The sequence below is a fragment of the Dreissena polymorpha genome, chromosome 11 (assembly GCF_020536995.1).
Source record: "Dreissena polymorpha isolate Duluth1 chromosome 11, UMN_Dpol_1.0, whole genome shotgun sequence".
NCBI classification, from domain to species: domain Eukaryota; kingdom Metazoa; phylum Mollusca; class Bivalvia; order Myida; family Dreissenidae; genus Dreissena; species Dreissena polymorpha.
In genome coordinates this window covers 46217007-46239017 of record NC_068365.1, presented here as the reverse complement: position 1 = coordinate 46239017, position 22011 = coordinate 46217007, and the positions used below count along the sequence as shown (strand labels likewise).

The 22011-nt window shown below is 37.2% G+C and overlaps 1 protein-coding gene across 1 annotated transcript; it reads right to left on the bottom strand.

Moving 5' to 3' along the window:
• Positions 1-134: 134 nt before the first annotated feature.
• LOC127850509 (myophilin-like) lies at positions 135-17791 on the bottom strand. Its single transcript, XM_052383597.1, has 4 exons — positions 17624-17791; positions 2062-2177; positions 1509-1713; positions 135-775 (listed from the first exon to the last, which is right to left on the bottom strand). Exons 1-4 carry the CDS (start codon positions 17642-17644, stop codon positions 593-595), a joined length of 525 nt encoding a protein of 174 aa, XP_052239557.1. The 5' UTR covers positions 17645-17791; the 3' UTR covers positions 135-592.
• Positions 17792-22011: the final 4220 nt, after the last annotated feature.

Here is a 22011-nt window from a genome sequence, read left to right as displayed (position 1 = left end):
TATTTCATTTTTCATTTTGATCATAATTAACTGGAAGGTACTCTTAATGATTGTTGTCGGGATTTAGTGTTTCGATATTGTATAACGTCTAAATTAAATACATTAATTCTGAAATAAACAGGAAAACTACGCGATAGCTATCTACATTTTATTACGAATAATATATTTTATTAAATAATACATAACATGATATACATATCTAACTATTAAAACAAGGCAGTTATGAAATGGAACCAAAACATATATTTCATAAAACTGAACAAAGTAAACTTAATATAATATTCACAGTATAAATCCACACACACACACACATATGTTTTACAGTGCACAACATGTGTTGACGTTTTTAATAACCTGCATTAGTGGATTGTTTAAATACGAATTCGCTACATTTTATCTTAAAACATTTTAATATGTGCATGTTACGTTACCAACAAACGTTTCGAATTTATAGTCAGCAAATATGTTGTTGGACAGAGCAAACATTCGACTCAGAAAACAAAACAACACTGCTACATATAATCATGAAAACACATTTTATTATGAGTATTTCTTAAAATTTAAAATTCTCTAAATTTCTTTAGCCGGAAGTTTACATCAATCGCTGTTTCCCGAACGACATACCGGCCTGATTGGCGCCTGTGTTAGAACCATACATGGCGGTGTTCACGGTATTCTTTGCCTCGGCTAGCTGTTCCGGTGTAAAGTTACATTCCTGTTTTTCCGCCATTTTTGGGCCCAAGATAGGTCCCTTATAGTCATCTCTTGTTTGCGCCTGAATCATCAATTTTAATTTTTGATGTTAACTTTGGAACACAGTTGCCACAATAACTATACACATGGTACTTATTGACAAATCGTTATTTATTTTAGAAGAGTTGAACTTATACGAGGGTTCACATCCGATATAATTATTGAGATTTATTATACAAAATAAAAGAACATATAGGACACGTCATATAGATTCTTTAAATATCATAAAGAGTAAAAGTATGTAAATATTCGAATGCCATTAATACTGGCATAGTACAAGGATATGCTCGAATTAATAAACGCAGGGCAATTGTATTGATTTCTTCTTTTGATTATGATCATAATCAAACAAAAGAAATCATTACAATTGCCCTGCGTTGATTAATTCTAGCATGGCCTATCAGTATGCCAGTAATAATGATATTTGACATATGAAAACAATATAATATTTAATAAAGCATCTTTGAAAAAAATACTTAAGAACTTTTTGGAAAATCTGGGCAAGTTTTGTTAAACCCTTCCAATCCAAAGAAGCAAAGTGAAAATGTCTATATGAAAACCATCACATAATAGCCTGCAAGTTACAGGTGTTATGCTGTTTGCTGCACATCATTATCTTAAGGTTGGAATTGAATCCTTAAAAACGTGAATGTAATAAAAAAAGGTCCTTTGTTTAAATTGATTTATGGACTACAAGTGGCTCAAAATACGTATATGAGCAGTAAAGGGTAAAATCCCGAACCATATTCACTCACCACACGCCCCAGAGCATGTATCGCCAATGTGACAGCGGGGACGTTCTTCTTCTCCCAAAGGTCCACCGTCTGGAACACCTCGCGTACCGGAACTCCGTACTCCAGGGCCGCCTTATTGAAGCGTTCGATGTTTTGCATGAGAGCGAACCCGCCTCCCTTTGTGTCAATCTTCTTGATGCAGCCTGGCATCAGCTTGTTCATCAGACTGAAACGGAAGTTGAACTTATTACGTACTCAAATAAGCCTTAGTATGGGTAACGGGACTTAATGTATGTGCGTTAAGTGCTGTCAGAGATTATCATGTGCATTCCGTAAAAGCTAGTCAGAGACGATCCTTCCCGCAAAAATTGATTTTCGGTATTAAGAGACTTCCTTTAAACAAAAAATACGTAAAAGCGGAAAGTGTCGTTCCAGATCAGCCTGTGCGGAATGCACAGGCTAATCTGGGACAAAATTGTATGCACCTGCATTAAGCCCCGTGTTCCCTAAGCGCGGCTCATATATTTTTTTCAGAAGTAAATGTGTCTTGTATGCCGTGTTAGCGTGCACGTACTTGCAGAGTGTGATGCCGTCCTTGATCTGATCCGGCCACTCGAGGCTGCGGTCCAGCTTGGCTCCCGTGATGGCCTCGATCCAGTCCATCGCCTGGTTCTCCGTTTCGGGGTCACGCTGGAAGAGAAAAGACGACGCTGTTGGTTCCGAAGTGAGAAGAAGAAGACGGGACACAAACTACCTTTATATAAGCCGCGATCTTAATGCGTGTGCGTAAAAACTCGTCAATCGATCCGCGTTCTGGGAAAACTGGACTAAATGCATGGACGTTAAGTGTCATACCAGATTATTTTGTTCATTCCGCAAGCTAATCATGGACATTATTTTCCGCTTGCACTGAATTTTCGTTTGGAAGAGACCTCCTTTAAACGGAACATACCATTAAAGCGGATAGTTGTGCCCCTTATTTGCCTGTGCGTACTGCTTATGCCATTCATGGACGACACTGTACGCACATGCATAAAGCCCAGTTTTTTTTCTGGACGCGCCTAAATACATGGGATAGCCTAGTTATTCACACAGTATAACACTTAAAACAAAAAAATCTAGATGGCGTTACTGCCTTTGAATGGTCAATGCAAAGCATTATTGGTAAATGCCACTGATTCCCCATTGTCGTGCGATCCTGCATGGACGCAACAATAGGCCACATGTAACATATCGTGGTCTTTTTCTGAGATTTCTGGCTTAAGTAAGGTATTATTAGTTACACCGTTAGTAACTGACGGTGTATGGGATATACCCCCTCAGTAATTACATACAGTACGAGCGTGAAGCTCGAGTATGGTATTAAATTACGGAGGCTGTATATCACATACACCTTCAGTTACTTACGGCGTAACAATTATATCTCAACCAACTTCTCGATTACTCGGTGGGTATGGAAATTACTCGGGATGTATGGAAAATACTCCATGGGCACGTAAACGCTCTAGGCCAATCGGGTTAGATCATTTTTGAAGAAGGTGAGATATGATATATTACCGCATGATAAGATCGGCTGCTTTGTGCGCGATTACAATATGTTCACAATTTGACAAATGCAAATATCATAAACTGACACGGTCAGATCTCCGGTTCACATACGATTACAGACGGTGCTATGGGGGTGTTTGATTGGATTTCGATCCAAAATACCATAAGGTTATAAGGAATCCATGTGCTCCGTTACGACACGAGACGATTGTGGTTGTGATATTTTCACGATTTAATCGATGATACGATGAGAGCATAGACTGGGGCCAAATGAAGTCCATGTTGTACTATCGACTTCATTTATTCTCTTGATCGAAACAGATCGTCAGAGAATCTTACTTGTTTCTTGCATACAATCGGAAGCGGTCATTGAGATGTAAAATATTAACAGATAACATGGTCCGCACTTTGTTCCGTTAAAAAATCGTTTTAAAGGGGCCGTCCAACAGATAAAGCGTCGTATCGACGCGAAACGATATTTTGGGAAACTACGAGGATTGCTTATATAGCTATGAAATACATCCGCTCAAAAAACATGAGCGTGGATGGTCGAGTGGTCTAAGCGGGAGGCTTTTTACTCCAGGAATCCAGGGGTCAGTGGTTCGAGCCCTGTTGAGATTTACTTTCTTTTCCTTTTTAAAAAAATTGTATTCTTGTTTTTTTACAGGAGATTTTTAGTTCAAATGTTAAAATTTATCAATATAAAGTATTTAAAGCATTAATGACAAGCTTCATTACATGCCAAAATCTGTTGGACGGCCCCTTTAAAAAGATGGTTCATTTATGTATGCATCGCATGTGTAGAAATGTATTGCACAGTTTACACAATTGTCACGATGGTCAAGCTTCATGCTCTTATAACACCCGTAAAGATCTTATAAGATCTCCAATATAATGTTTAACATTTTGACCAGGATTGCAATCTTGGCGTTAACCTTTAAAGAGGGCACGTAGTATGAGCCAGTTTCAAGGCATTTCATATAATGTTAAAGGTAATCTGCGAAGTTTTCCATTGTTCAATTAGAGATCCAGGATTATTCAGACTCACATTACGTTAATTACCTAGCAATATGTATTCAGCATTTTGTTGGTCTCTGCCGATAAGATACGAGCCGTGCTCTGTGAAAAAGGGGTTTAACGCATGTGCGTAAAGTGTCGTCCCAGATTAGCCTGTGCAGTCCGCACAGGCTAATCAGGAATGACACTTTCCGCCTAAACTGGAATTTTGCTAATAAGAGACTGTCTTGAAAAATATAATTAAAAGTGGAAAGTGTCGTCCCTGATTAGCCTGTGCTGACTGCACAGGCTAATCTGGGACGACACTTTTCGCACACGCATTAAAAAACCCTTTTCATAGAGCACGGCTCATATGTTTCTGATAAATAATTCTATATTTTATTATGAAGCACTCAACTATTTAAATTTCACGTTAGTCTTCAAACCGGTTTAAACCGCCTTGCTTTGTATTTACCGTTTAAAGGCGATGGTCCCATTTTCAGCCATTTTCTGTTTTTATTTGGTTTTACGCTATAGAACATGCGGACAAGAAATTCTCTCCTGATAAAGTTTCTGGATTTTCATTGTTTGCTTAATTCCTTTCGTTACAGTCGTATATAAATAAACAGATAAGATTGCCTTGTGACTGGGACCATGGTAGACAACCGTGCTGAATATATATCAAACCAACATGCAATCGCAAAAATTGATCAGCTGCAAAATGTTTTCGTTCTCAGACGCTCACATAAAGTTTACAAGAATAATTTAATGTTTGTGTATTTCTTTCACAGATATGACTGAAATTCTGTAAATGCGTATATTCAAGATGTGCTTCTACCATGTGGCTCTAGTTCCGACGGATACGTTCTGAAAATACTTGTTATTGAAATTCCAGAAAAGAATCTTGCCAAGAACACGTTTTCCTTGAGTCGACTTTCCCTGTGCTGGCTTCAAATAGAACGGCGTGCAGTTATTTATATAGCACACAGATAGCCAGCTTGCAGGTAGGGTGTAACCTTTTCATGACTAATGCTGGTTTGAAGAATAATCAGATGTTTGGAACATTTAAATGTTCTTATTATGTAATCATATGTTAATGCGTTTTGAAGTGCTGCTATGGAAACAATTGAGTTCTTCGTCGGAAGACGTCAGGGAACATTCAAGTATTTAAAACGAAATAAATCTTGCTGCATTAAATACATTGAGAAGATTAATTGAATATCGTTTTGTTCTGAGGAATATTTCATACTTAAAGAAATATGCATTATTTATGTACATTTAAACAGCGAATACAGCGTTATAGACATACCGTACTTTACAAGCTATTAACGTCCAAAAAGTAAATCAAAACGTAGCACTTAAATAGACGTACTGTACGTAATAAGCTATTAACGTCCAAGAGGTGAATCAAAACAAAGAACACAAAGTCAGGAATGATGGCACTAGTTTAGTCGTGGATCAACGCCATTTTGCCTTAGACTGAGAACTCACACATTATTTCATGTACTTGGGATACAGATAGGAGTAGGAATACAGTATTCTCATATCGCTATATAATCACTATTTGTTAATAGTTGAATGTGTAGTCAGGAATACAGAAACCCCTTAATTCTTACCAAGATTGATTTACTTTTCTTGAAGCTCCCTTTGCAAATGCGCCACATTTTTCAATGGGACTCAGTGTTAAAACAAGGCGTTTAGCAGAAGAAGAAAAAACAAGGCACAGGACGATAACCAAAAACCGAAGTGCAAACTACTACATCAACATTCATCTGATATAATAACATGCTAAATAACTGTAGATTAAACCACAGGTGGTTAGCGTGTGGCTATGATATTAATAAGTAAAAACATCATTTTGAATGATAAGTAATCATATTATAACGAAAAATTAACTTATCTGAAAAAAAAATTCGATCGAAGCGCTAAAATACGAGCTTTATGAACGGTTAGCTGACAGTGCTGACCGCAATCAAAATCTACCTGCATTCCAACGTGTTATACCCACGCCAATAAAAAAAGTGATTCAAATTACTTAATATTGAAAGTTAGAACCGTGTACGATGCATTCGATCTAGCTAAGATAAACTAATAAACAAATTATATAATTTGCACTACGCTTTGGAGGCAAAGCCAACTACCTGATTCGCATTTATCTCTTGAAGATCATCAATTATCTGTCGTATCAGGTAATATGTACCTTATACCTTACATTTCAGATAAATATCGGTGGGTTTGCGTCAACAAACTTGTTTATAATCACCGCATGAAAATAACTTCGATACAAGATGTCATTCATATATATATATATATATATATATATATATATATATATATATATATATATATATATATATATATATAATAAAGTCGCTTTTAGCCGTTTATATAAAATAAAACGCTTTTATTTAATTTGCCGTTAAATTTACCATTGAACAACTTTGGAAACGCAAACTGAGGACGTTCAAACCATATGGACTAAACACAAAAGACTAAAATTGGCGCGCAATGTAACGTGCGATAATATAACGTCACTTCCGCTAAAGATGATATGCTTATTCACAAATAAACGCCGCTGAAGAAGACCGAGAGGTCGAAAGCTACGGCAAATTTAATAAAAGCGTTTTATTTTATATATAAATATATATATATATATATATATATATATATATATATATATATATATATATATATATATATATATATATATATATATATATATAACTCGTTCTACTGATCAAGGTATTAGCCGAGAGATGTAGAGTATGTGCATAATGGAAACATGCAACACTTTCGTGTCTGTCTGATAAATTGCATTCAAGTATATTTATTGTGGTACCAATTATAACGATGCATCATTAAAGCTAACATGTGAACTATGACCTCAGTTCGATTTTTGTATAATCGTCTTTACAATTGAGTTTTTGTTAGATTAACCAAAATTTATGAATTAGCACGAATCGTTGGAAATGCCACAAACGAATTTCATTTGCATTCCAGTATGTTGTAAAGTTGTACCCACACCAACGCACACACATTACTCCACATTCAGAAACTGTTTCCATTTGGCACCGAAACAAGTTATGTGCACTATTGACAAGAAAACACCCATATCGCTTAATTAATAAGCAATTGTTATGGATAAGTAATTATCGATATGTTCTGAGAGAAATGCAAACTACTTGATGTGTGTTTCTTCTTGAAGATACACAACTTACAGGTGTGTGCGCACGGTTCACAATAAAGTTCGCATTAATTTTTTGAAGATTTTTGGTAACACTATACATATTCATACTGATGAACGAACGTGATAATTCGTTGCATATTGATATATACATGCATATCTAAAGTAACTGATACAACACATTCAGAACGTCGGAAACATGTTGAATAATATTTAATTTCAATTTTGGTAATACTTGAGTTGAAATCTCAATGATTCTTAATGATATAGCTGTCACCGCGAACTCAGGAGTAAGTCACGTAAAAGTTATTTAATTATTCATATATTTTTTATATACATCAAACAAGCTTAAGGGGTCATATCAACCGTTTTCCCCATAAACATATGCAGTTATTAAAGTAGATTAAATTCCCTCTTTTGTGTTTAGTAACAATACTATATAAATAAATAAAATAAAGGTGTATATAATTGTTTTTCGATCGTGCCACGTGAGCCATTCGAATTCAATTCTACAAAAGAGCCCATTTCAGTGATAATTTTACTTTTCTAGAGTCTAGACATTGAAAGTTTGCATCCGTCTAGAGGTACATTTCATAAATTCATTTACAACGATTTAACAACTACGCTCATTTTTAATCGCCTGTTTAAAGTGTCACCGGGAATACATTTTCGTAAGATTTTTTATTTTATTTTATTGCTCGTTAATAAAAAAGGAAACATAACATATTGTTTTGCAACTATTTCATAATTACTGATTAAACCTTTAATCTTATGGTTAAAAATATTACGCCAAAATAAAATAATTATAATTCTCAATATCTCTCGTTTGTAGAAAATGATTATGTTCTCATATACATTACACCTCATTCGCTCAATGATTAACGTTTCCGCAACTTTTAAAATAATGCTAGCTTAAAACGGGACTAAATGCATGTGCGTAAAATGTCGTCCCAGATAAGCCTGTGCAGTCCATGCAGGCTAATCAGGGACGAAATTTTTTGTTATCAAGGAATTTCTTTTAAAGGCAGTTTCTTCTAAACAAAAATCCATTCTACGCGGGAGAGTGTCGTTCTTGATTAGCCTGTGAAGACTGCACAGGCTTACATGTGAAGACACTTGAAGCACATACATTAAACCTTGTTTTCCAAGAACTCGGCTATATAATAAAACCACCGGCATTGCTAATGTATGGAGTTTGCTTCAATACGTTTCGGTCATATTACAACGACCAATGTATGCTGAATAAATGAAAGGGCATATAATTATGTGTATTCATAGAATACATGAATAAAATAGAGTTAGTAATGTTCTTGTACTTTTGAAGAAACACGGCATCAATTACTACTATAATAAGCCGCGCTCTGTGAAAACCGAGGGAAATGCATGTGCCTTATGAAAGCATGTCCCAGATTAGCATGTGGAGTCTGCACAGGGCGCTCTGGGAAGACCGGGGATCTCTCCTAGACTGGATTTGTGTTTAGAAGAGACTTTCTTTAAACAACAACACAAAATCCATAAATGCCGAAAATTTCTTCTCTGAGAAGCTTGTGCATTATTTCCAGAGGTGTTTCTCGGTTGTCATAACACACATTAGTACCCTGTAGTAAACGATAACAGTTCATCGAACGGTCATTGCAGAGCAATGCCACTGGTTATGGGCTCACATAAATGATTCTCCGTCTACAAACACACAACACAACAAGGGCGTCAAAGGAATATACCGATACGGTCGCTTATGTCATATTTTTCATATGAGTCTTCCCAGATTGGCATGCGCAGTCCAAAGAGGCTAACGGTTGAATTTCCCCTTGACCCCCTGACCCCCACCCCTCGCTCCGCCCTGCCCCAAACTGTCACACTTTCTTACACTCCCTTTAGCGTGACGTACTTTATGTACGGCCCCTGTTAAGATAAGGTGTTCCGAAAAACAAGAAACAAGATAATCACAATAGATGCAGAGCAAACTTCAACAACACCATTCACCAGAGATAACACGATGTTAAGGCATAATAAATAAAACTGGTAGTTCAGTATAAGAACGTTCTTCTTTGATCGAAGTGCTGCAATACAGACTGGATCACAGTTTTGCTGACAGTGCTGTCCGCAATCGAATTCTATTGCATTCCAGTGTGTTGATCCAACTGCAATAAGCGATTCCCGCATTAAAACCAACTCATAACTGCATGATGAAATTTAGGACCCTGAACGAGCCTCATAAAAAGGGAACAACCGTATCTTAATAAATTAGAACAAGAAATATCTTTTTAAAAAGATTTACGGCGGTGATAGTTCAATGAATGAGATCAAGGATAGCGAATGTCTTTTTCTGTGCAGTTCTTAGCTGCATCACACGCAGTACGGGATGTTACGCGGAGTTTTCGCGGCTTATTTTACATTATCACATATTGCTGGTTATAAACCTATAGATACAAAACAGAAAACCAAAAGAAGAATGGAAGTGAAATTAAAACATATGAGTCAACCGGCCACACGCGAAGTATCCGTATTTATAGGCGCGTTCTTCGAACTAATCTGTTTGAGTGGTTTGTCGGGCATTGCTATTTGATTCGATTATTAACAGTATCGAGAAACATCGCGCTCATGCTTAATACATTAGTCAATATGGTGGAATAATTATTGTTAAATTAATCAAAAATAATATGTATCATTGTATTGTTGAAAACACATTAAGAATATATTATTGACATACCATAATTATATTGCTGAATATCTTCATTTAACATATTTCTGGTCTAAAGAAATTCCAGGTCACCTAGTTCACGGATAGCGTCTTTATTATATAACGATTATTTTACTGGCCGCGAACTCCGGTGATGACCTGTATATAAACTCTGACATTCACACACTGGCCGCGAGGTGGCTTTAAAGAGGGACCCCGGGGCGGCGGTACCTAGTGCGCTCAACGCGCTGGGGAAACCGTCTCGGGGATGAAGACGACGGCTGATGACAACAAGTGGGCCATAAAGGCGGAGCTGTGTGCTGCAGCGGTGCTGCGTTCAGACATGAATTTGTCTTTTGAGATTGTCTAACTACCAGTGCACATTAAGGTCTCATTGGCCACCGTGCACTGGTCTATTTGGATCTAAATTATTTCTTTGGCGAATACCCGGGAAGCCGGGGTAAATTTGACCTACTTTGGCTCTAAATTAATCTTTCTCCCCTGAAAGGTCACAGGGGCAGGTCGGGCTACTATAACCTCGTGAAGAGGCCAGTAGGACCTGTAAATAAACTCTGAAATACACACACACACTGACCGCGAACTTACCCGATACCTCGCGGGTTGAAATGCAATGCATTAAAGTGAGGCCTCGCTTCCACTGATACTTTACATGTTAACATGTTGACAGGAATATGGAAGTAAGTACTCAATGTGAGAACATAGCCTTTAAGTATAAACGCTTTTGCGCTGACAATCCTCTGAAAATAAAAGGTGCACGCACAAACTGTATTGATGTCGAGAATTGAGTGTAAAACTGTTCTATCTATTAAGCCTTTTCATTAGAGATAAAATTGTTTCATGCAGTAAAACAGTGTTACAAACACGCGGATATGTTTCCAATGTTCTGGTGGTATACTCAAATCAGCCAATGGAATAAATGAAGTGTATTCATTCGTATCTAGCCGCGGGAAATTTTATTTGAATTTTATTGGACACTTACAAAGGTCAGGTAAGGTGAAAAGCTGGCTTAACACAGCTACGCCAAAAAATAATAATATTTGTATTCACCCCATGCGGTGGAGGCAAGCTTACTACCCATTCGCATGTATCTTTTGAAGATAACCAATTTGCAGTCGTGTCAGATATAATACGATGTATATCACATATCGCATTAATATCGATAGGTTTGCGTCAATCAACTGAATTCGTTTTTATGAGTAGTTAGTAACATAATTATATAAAGGTAATACTTAAATATAAAATTGAGCGGCGCTCTGTGAAAAGGGGGTTTAAAACATGTGCGTAAAGTGTCCTCTCAGATTAGCCTGTGCAGTCCGCACAGGCTAATCAGGGAAGACACTTTCTGCCTTAACTGGATTTTGGCTAAAAAATATACTTTATTAAAACGAAAAATATTATCAAAACGAAAAGTGTCGTCCCTGATTAGCCTGTGCGAACTGCACACGCTAATCTGGGACGACAATTTACTCACATGCATTTAACCTTCTTTTCACAGATCACGGCCAAATTGTTTTTCATACAAACGGTGTACCGGTAAATGTTTTGGTAACTTCCTGATTAAATATTCATATTACTGATGAAGGCAATGACTATAGTATGTAAATAATTAAAATAAATAACATATATGATGGCCATCAGCGTCTTTAATATAGTTTGATTCGTTGTATGTTTGAAGAAAATAACAACAGGTGGATACAGTGTTAAAAATAAAATAAGTGCCGGCAAAATTAATATTTATTATGGTACAAATCATTACGACATTTACAATAAAGCTTCAAACGTGAACAATCGCATCATTTCGATTTATTGCATGCATGTCTTTAATGTTTAGTTCCTTGTTTAGATTTATCTAGCCAAACCGATGTGACTGAATTTGCACGAATCACTGGCAATCGAATTTCGCATGCATTCCAGTGTATTGTCAAATTGTACCACACAAGAATAACTACACATTCTGTACACGTTTCCATTTGGCACCGAAACAAGCAATACGCACTATTGAAGCTAAAAACGTATCGCTTAAATAATAAGCAAATATTATGGATCACCAATAAGTTTAATAATGCAGTTTTTTTTTTAAATTGAAATATCATGTTTGATGCGCGCGCATGATAATTCGCGTATATCTATACCGTATAAACCGCTACAAGTTCTACCAAACTAATTGCTAAAACACAATAAGAACATTTGAAACATGTTTAATTACATTTCATTTCCATTTGTGTTAAACTATTGATGAAATTTTAATGAAATAGCTATAAAAACGTGCTCGAACCCCGGAATAATTAACGTTAGACGTAGTTAGTAAACACGTCTATGTACATGTAACAAGACCAAATGTCCGAATCAACGGGTTTTCCCATAAAATTAGACAGTTATTAAAATAATTTAAATTCCCTCTTTTCCGATAGAGTAACAATGCTATATTAATAAAATGATTAAGAAGAACTTAAGTCTTTAGAAATAACTCTTTTTTATTGTGTCTCTTGTGCAATTCAAACTCAGGCCCACAAAAAAATGCCTATTTTAATAAGAAGTTTATTACGCCACAGCCCCAAAATTTAACATTTGCACGGGTATTGAGATACTTCGTGTTAATGTCATTATTTCACTCAAAACGATTTAAAAGAATTGCTGATGTTCTCGAACCAGTTTTTAAGTGTCCCAAAAGACAATTTTTCGTAGTATTAAAAATTAATATTTCATTGCGCGGTTAAAAAACGAAAAATCCTATGTTTGAAAATGTTATTCCGTATTAACCATTTATATGCCCCTTAAATCCAATATAACAGTAAACAATAATTATTTTACCTCATTATCTCTCGATCGTTTGTCGGAAATTATTATTTTCAGAAAAACATACACCCCATTCGCTTTAGTTATTAACGGCTTCCACAGCTCTGTTAATACTGCTAGCTGATAACTCATAAAACCCACGGCATTTCTGATGTTTGGAATTCGTTAACTAAATTTCTGTCATAATACCACGAGCAAAAAGTCTTGGCATGAATGGGAATATGAATGACGTGCATAGAATACAGTATATGAATTACAATCAGTCGTTTATGTACATGTAGTTTTGAAGGAACACTGCCGTGCAATACTCCTAAGCAGGCTAATGAGGGACGTCGTATTCCGCCTAAACTCGATATCCGATCAGAAGAAACCTCCTTTAAACGCAATTGATAAGCATTTGTGTACTACTCAGGATTATCTGGGACGACGGATTACGCACATATATTTTGCCCGGATTAGCGAGGCATATACATTAAGCCCGGTAGCGAGGCACATACATTAAGTCCTGTTTAGCGAGGTTGATACATTAAGCCCGATTTTGCGAAGCTGGTACATTAAGCCCGGTTTAGCGAGGCTGATAATTAAGTCCGGTTTATCTAGGCTGATACATTAAGCCCGGTTTAGCGAGGCACATACATTAAGCCCGGTTTAGCGAGGCACATACATTAAGCCCGGTTTAGCGAGGCACATACATTAAGCCCGTTTAGCGAGGCACATACATTAAGCCCGGTTTAGCGAGGGTGATACATTAAGTCCAATTTGGCGTGGCTGATACATTAAGCCCGGTTTAGCGAGGAACATACATTAAGTCCGGCTTAGCGAGGCACATAAATTAAGCCCGGTTTAGCGAGGCACACACATTAAGCCCGGTAAGCGAGACACATAAATTAAGTCCTGTTCAGCGAGGTACATACACTAAGTCTGGTTTAGAGAGGCACATACATGTAGCCCGGTTTAGCGAAGCATTTATATCAAGCCCGGTTTAGCAGGGCATATATATTAAGCCCAGTTTAGCGAGGCATACATATTAAGCCCGGTTTAGCGAGTCACATACATGTATATCGGTTTTGCGAGGCACATACATTAAGTCCGGTTTATCGAGTCTGGTACATTGAGACCAATTTAACGAGGCACACACATTAAGCCCGGTTAAGCGAGGCACATACATTCAGTCCGGTTTAGCGAGGCACATACATTAAGCCCTGTTTAGCGAGGCTGGTACATTAAGCCCAGTTTAGCGAGGCATTTACATTAAGCCCGGTTTAGCGAGGCTGGTGCATTAAGCCCAGTTTAGCGAGGCATTTACATTAAGCCCTGTTTAGCGAGGCATTTACATTAAGCCCTGTTTAGCGAGGCATATACATTAAGCCCTGTTTAGCGAGGCACATACATTAAGCCCAGTTTAGCGAGGCATTTACATTAAGCCCGGTTAAGCGAGGCACATACATTAAGCCCGGTTTAGCGAGGCACATACATTAAGCCCAGTTTAGCGAGGCATTTACATTAAGCCCTGTTTAGCGAGGCTGGTACATTAAGCCCAGTTTAGCGAGGCATTTACATTAAGCCCGGTTTATCTAGGCTGATACATTAAGCCCAGTTTAGCGAGGCTGATACATAAAATTCGGTTAAGCGAGGCATATACATTAAGCCAGGTTTAGCGAGGAACATACATTAAGTCCGGTTAAGCAAGGTTGATACATAAGTCCGGTTTAGCGAGGCTGATACATTAAGCCCGGTTTAGCGAAGCTGATACGCCCGGTTTAGCGAGGCACATACATTAAGCACGGTTTAGCGAGGCATATACATTAAACCCGGTTTAGCGAGGCACATACATTAAGCACTGTTTAGCGAGGCATAAACATTAAGCCCGGTTTAGCTAGGCACATACATTAAGTCCTGTTTAGCGAGGCACATACATTAAGCCCGGTTTAACGAGGCACAAACATTAAGTCCGGTTAAGCGGGGCATATACATTAATCCCGGTTTAGTGAGGCATATACATTAAGTCCGGTTTAGCGAGGCACATACATTAAGACCGGTATAACGAGGCACAAACATTAAGTCCGGTTCAGCGAGGCACATACATTAAGCCCGGTTTAGCGATGCATATATATTAAGTCCGGTTTATCGAGGCTGGTACATTAAACCCGGTTCTAGCGAGGCACATACATTAAGCCCGGTTTAGCGAGGCATATACATTAAGGCCAGTTAAGCGAGGCACATACATTAAGCCCTGTTTAGCGAGGCATATACATTAAGCCCAGTTTAGCGAGGCACATACATTGACCCGGCTTAGCGAGGCATATACATTAAGGCCAGTTTAGTGAGGCACATACATTAAGCCCGGTTAAGCGAGGCTGATACATTAAGCCCAGTTTGGCGAGGCACATTCATTAAGCCCTGTTTAGCGAGGCATATACACTAAGCCCAGTTTAGCGAGGCACATACATTAAGTCCGGTTCAGCGAGGCATATACATTAAGCCCGGTTTAGCAAGGCATATAAATTAAGTCCGGTTCAGAGAGGCTGGTACATTAAACCTGGTTTAGCGAGGCACATACATTAAGCCCGGTTTTGCGAGGCACATATATTAAGCCCAGTTAAGCGAGGCACATACATGAAGTCTTCTTTAGCGAGGCATATACATTAAGTCCGGTTTAGCGAGTCTGGCACATTAAGCCCGGTTTAGCGAGGCACATACATTAAGTCCGATTTAGCGAGGCTGGTGCATTAAGTCCGGTTTAGCCAGGTTCTGATTGTGGTAGAGTGTTGTTGTTGTACTCCTTGCCAACAGTGTTTTCCATTTTGTTGTAAGCAGAAAACTTTCCAAATAACTTTGTAAAGGATTGATCAATGTTAACATTTCATAAGCGACTTTCTGAAACTTGATTTGTCAATTAAAAGATGACATGTATTTGTTTGAATTTAGGGCACGTTATGAAAGAAAACTCGAACCAACAAATCTTTATGTAATGAGCCTCGCTCTTTGAAAACTGGACTTAATGCATGTGCGTTAAGTGTCGTTCCATAATAGCTTGTGAAGTCCGCAGAGGCTAATAAGGAACGACAATAACCAACTGGATGTTTTCTAAAAAGAGAAAAATTTCATTAAAAAAATAACAATGAACCCGGAAAGTGTCGTCCCTGATTAGCCTATACAGCCCCGTTTCCCAGAGCGAGGTATCAATCTGAATTATGTGGAATGTCGTCCATTGTATTGGTGCTGATAATAAAGGCGTACCCCTAATATAGTGAATGACGTACGTAGTGTTGATGTAATAAGACGTTTTATTATAGGAGAATAACGTACTTAAAGTCAAGGAACCAAACGGAATGCATCATTCAGTAGTATTGAAGTCAAACGTATACTAAGACGAAACGATCATTCGGCTTCGACAGTTGTTGATAAGCGTCTCTAACATAGCTAGAAATGAAGCTGCATTCGTAGTATCTTTGTAAATTACCGGAACACATTTGAAACGGAAAACCTGCTGGTTGTTTGTAGTGAGAGGTTGGAACGATATATACGCGCGATAATGAGAAATAACGCTAGCATTCTCGAATTTCTCTGCAAACTGAAACCTGCTATATCTGCAAACGTTATCGGTGAACTGCCGGGCAAAACGTGTGTAGCTACGATTCCAACAGTTTGTATATTTCATTTCGTTCCAGAAAACAAAACTCGAAATGTTTGCTTACATTCGTGTTTTGGTGCATCCATTCCAATGTTGTTTTAATGAAAAGTTAGAAGAGAAGTTTGCCTACTGACGATACGTACAAGACCTATTTCTCCAGGCGTTTTAAAACTACATGGCGTTTAAACTTTACTTATTCTTATTCTTTCCAACGCTTTTTGAGTAGATGTAAAGTTATGCAAATTCGTTGTTTAGACTTACAATCTCTATTTTTAACGAATCTCTCTCTATTATTATATTATGCCAACATAAAGCTCACAATTACACTAAACGTGTTTTAAAGTTATGTAAGACTGTATCGAAGTGTGTCAGTAAAGGCCATACATTGATATATCTCGACCACGGAACTGTAAATCTCCATTTTAAGAATAAGAATACAATTTATAATAAAACAATGAAAATAAAAATAGTGTGATGCCAGCGGGGATTGAACCAGTGTCACTTCGATTAAAAGCCTATCAACTAAACCACCAAGTCATCCGGATTATCTTTCTTATTATTACGCATGTTATATTTAAAGTGGCCAAAGTATTGTAAGACAATTTAACGAACGCTTACGATTCAGTTCAAATTATTAAAAGAAAAGTACACACTTATTCAAAACTATAAAATCGTTTTGAGTTTGTAACGCTTTATAAAGGTAACAATTTCAAATTATTATAGATCTAAATTATAAATGTATAAACGAAACTGTCTTTTCGTCGTGAGCAAACGTCATTAGTGGTATTTCGCTTCCTGATTTGTGGTGCTCTATTATTTTATTTGAATCAATGACAAAAATTTGAAAAAAGGACAGTTTGTGGACAAGTCCCCATATAATAGATACATAAGTAGAATAATATATATATATATTTTTAGCACCAATTTATTTAAAAAGTTTAGTTTACTCAATAAAGCCTTAACAGGATGAAAATTTTAACAAGCAATCATCAGCTGTATTATCATCTTCACTTTTAGTACTCATTCATGAGTTTAAGTACTAGTTTAAATGATTATAGTAGAGATAAATATTTCAAGAACTACACAAAAAGACGCTGGTTAATAACAACTTAATAACAAAAACAACTTAACTATATTATATAAATTAAGTATACATTACGTAATATTATTTAAGTAGTTGCATTAGCAATACAATAAATTGTTCAAGTCAATAACCCATGTATACAACAAATAAGCACTCTCTTCCTAGCAGAACAAATAATGTTAAATTGCATTACCTTAGCGGCTGTAGGCGGCATTTCCTTTGATATGTGTTGATAAGTTTAACAATAAACCTCCGCTCACATACAACAAACACTAGTTCTCCAAGCGTTGTCTGCGTTTCGTCTGCAGTCTCAAAAACTGAAGTGCGTCAAGGGGATTCCCGGTCTATAGCGATCTGTGTTTTCCTGTTTCCGGATTGTAGGCGTACAGGTATCTCTCCCCCCCCCCCCCTTCCCACCCGTCGCTGTTTAGTCTACAATAAAACTGCCTCAAAACGAATGCAAACATATGTTCGGTGAATTTCTAATTTAAGACTGTTGCATTTCGTGTGTTATGTAAATTTGAAGGATGGTGTTCTTATTATCGCACAAAAAGTGTTATAATGTGTTGTTTTATTCTATGCTTCATGATAAAGGGTTTTTGAGACATCATATTTGTTAAAGAAATATTCAAATAGTGAGGTAAACACTAAATACGAGCCTCGGTCTGGGAAAACTGGGCTTAATGCAAATGCGTTAAATGTCGTCCCACCCAGATTAATCAGCGAAGAACTTTTCCGTGCATTTTTTGCGGACTGCACATGCTAATCATGGACGACACTGCACGCGCATGCGTTTGACCCATTTTCCAGAGCGCGGAGAAAATTAAAAATATTCTATACGGAAACAATTGATAAAATAACACGAGTATCCACTTTTCAAATTTTGTTTCCGATTGTGAACAATACGTAATGCAACACTTGTAGTGTAAGCAACCTGTCACAAATTTAATATCTACATGTTTATCAAAATTGTGTTACCAAATCAGTCACAGGACCCCAAAAGTCACAGGACGCCAGAAGTCACAGGACGCCGCAAGTCACAGAACGCCAAAAGTCACATGACGCCAACAGTAACACGATGCCAAAAGTCACACGATGCCAAAAGTCACAGGGTACTGCTATTTATACAGAGATTAGAAATAACGAAACACATCAATTGGTCATGGAAACATACTTGCAAAGTATGTTTTAACAAGGACCAAGCCTGAATATACGTGAAATGAACCAACTGGCTTGGAGAAATGGCAGATCCTTTTTGTATATTAGGTTTACCTTATCTGCCTTCATGTGCCCCTTATCAAGAATGACAAATTTGGTGGTGGAAATACCGACCTCTTCCATCTACCGCCAATGATTAGCATCTACCTTTTCCAAGGCGATAACAGCTTTTATCATGTTTTTGCTGGATTGTAAACGCAATCGGTCACTCGGCTTGAATATTGACTAGCGGATCATGAAAATATTTTATCTCCTGCCGATTTCTCTGGTGTTTTATTATTCCCTATACCTTAATTCATAGAGAAGGTAATATATGATCTAATATTTGCATGCCTGGCCAAACATGGATTCTTATGCGTGGTTTCTGGCATTTGTTTTAAACTAACACCACATTTGTTCTCAACGATAACACTCGTTCTATATCTCCAAAAGGTCTGTGACCCGGTTTACCATTATGTAATGTTATTTTAAACAAAATATATTCTAGCCGCGTTTGGGGGAAACTGGGCTTAACGCATGAGCGTTCAGTATCGTCCGTCATTTAACATATTCAGTGCGCACAGGCTAATCAGGGACGACACTTTTTGTTTTAATGGAAATAAAGTATAGGCGAAAGATGTCATCTTGCGGAATTCACAGGCGACAATTGACATGAATTAACCCTTTGCATGCTGTGAAATTTGCCGTCTGCTAAAATGTCGTCTGCTGAATTTTTAAAATTAGCATTTTCTTCGTTTTTTTTTAAAGAATACTATCAGAATAGCAAACAGTTTTGATCCTGATGAGACGCCACCTTCTGTGGCGTCTCATCTGGATCCAAACTGTTTGCAAAGGCATTCAAAATTTGGTTCCAGCACTGAAAGAGTTAAAGCAGGTTTTCTCCACAGCGCGACTCACTCTACAGGGTGCAGAATCAACGGGGTTTTCAGGGATTTACACAAGGCTGGACAAAATTTAAACACACCGTTAAGAACTTCATTTTTACAAATATCTCAAGTTATTGAAATACATTTGCAAATATGTTAAGTGCATAAGAATAACTCATTGAATACGTTTGAAATCTTTGAAAAACATTCACGTTGCGTTAAACATAATCGTGCAGTATACGTGGAATTTTTGAACAAGAACACATACATATTAAATTAAGTAATTTTGACGTATTTCACATTGCCATAACCAGCTGTATTTTATGCACTAGCTCAACTTCTTAAGAAATGTAGTTTAAAAAGTTATTTGGAAAAAAGCATTTACCGGTGTGTTTACTTCCATTTACATTGAATTGGGAACCCAAGTCACGTGATCCTACACCCTTTATGATTATGTCAATCGGTCGTGCAATATATCCCGCAGTATCCCACAGGTAAAGATTGATCACCGTTGCATTTTAGGTCACCTCAGCGAAACGTGCTCTTGGTAAGCTATTGCGATAGCTTAATGTACGTAGTCCGTCCGTATGTGCGTCTGTAACTCCGTTAACCTTATCAACTGACACTTTTTCTTTAACCGATTGGCAGATTTATATGAACCTTTACAGGATTGATCATTGAATGAACCTTTTCCAATAGTTTGTTAAAATGTTTCCGGCCTGTTGATTTACAAGGTCAAATGGCAAAAAGTGGGTTAAAAAAATGACAACATAAAACATTGAAATCGCACGATACACATGTTTAATAGTTGATATGAAACACAGTATACAGTTCAAATAAAGTCACTGGTGTCAAAAGTGGCCCCGCTATGTAGCTTATTTGTTTTCCTAATATGTAAATAGTAAAAACTTGAAAACATTTTCATCTCTGAAACAAGAATGGTCAGCGGTTTGGTATTGAGTGTGTATGTTCGTATAGTTGTCCTCTGCAAATTTAATTGAAATCAAGCTCATAAGGTCAAAACTAGCCTTGCCCTGGTGGAAGTTTTTTTATAAATATTTATATATTAAACCCCCAAAAAATTCATCTGAAACCGCAAGGGTAAGGGGTTAAGTATTTGCTATGCCCCTGAGGTAAAATTGGGGTTGCGTGTTTACGAAGACTTGTTTCGCAAAATAACTTCAAACATTTTATTCTGTTAAAGCCCAAGGTCCATATGTGACAGTTTCATATGTACATGTAACATCAGATAGTGGTTTATGCATCTTTAGAAAATTGTCTTCAATCATGTGGTGGTGTGAACTGTTTTATAAAGACTTAAATAATACAACTTCCATCAAAAGTAGCTACACGAATAGCATTGGCGTAATGGGCATGTTTAAGGGCCCAGGAAACGGACTCGATAGCGTTTCTATAAGCCTCATTCTTTCGATGCAAACGTTCTAAAAAAATTGGTTTATACTAAAAGTACCCATAAATCAGGAGTCTTGAGTGTAATACCAACAAGATACAGTTTAACGGGCCCGCATAGGATGGTCCTCTTCTTATTGAAATGAATGACATGCCTGCCAATATAAGCAGCACACTTCATGCGAATGTATGGAGAGGATTCCGGTTAAACAATGAGGTATAATCAAGTTTTAAATTATGTAGGTGCTTCAGATTTAAATAATACATGCATTGACACTTCAAGCTATTAGCCATGTTCATATGAAACGTGGCATATTACCCCTTGATAAATCGACAAGTGTTTCCTCCACTTGGAAAAAATTGATACTAGTTTGATTTTCGTATTGCAATTTACACCATGCAATATGAACCTGGCTATGGGAAATAGGGGATTAATACATACACGTAGCGTTGTCCCAGATTAGCCTTTGTAGTCCGCACTGACTAATCATGGACGACATTTTCCGCTTTTATATTATTTTTAGTTTGATGGTAGTCTCTTCTTAACGAAAATACAGTCCTGGCAGAAAGTTGCGTCCCTGAAAAGTCTGTGTGGACCTATTTCGCACATGCATTAAGCCCCGTTTTCCCATTGCGAGGCTGTAATAGCACGGTGTAAATGACAATACGAAAATAAAACAAGCATCAAATCTTGCACAAGTATTTTCCCAGGTTTGTAGGAAAGTAGAGAAAACTGCCATCATCTATTCGTCACTTTTATTGCTGAATATCATCAGTCTTACAAATTTACGCATAATTCGGCTCAAGGATCAATCAACATGTAGAAAATGGAATGCTTTTTTCGGTGCACAATTTTTAGTGAAAAATAGACAAGTATCAGCAATATTAATAATGTATTTCTCAGTTTTAAACAGTAAAAAGTGAAAACTATAGATATTTTATATCCGGTCTCCTATCTTATACAGTGAATGAAACAAAAGACTATTTTATACAGTGAGCGAAACCAAAAATCAACATGGTTAACAATTTCAGACCAAAAAAATGACATGATGTCATTTATTAGATGTTAAGAAGTAATCATTCGAGC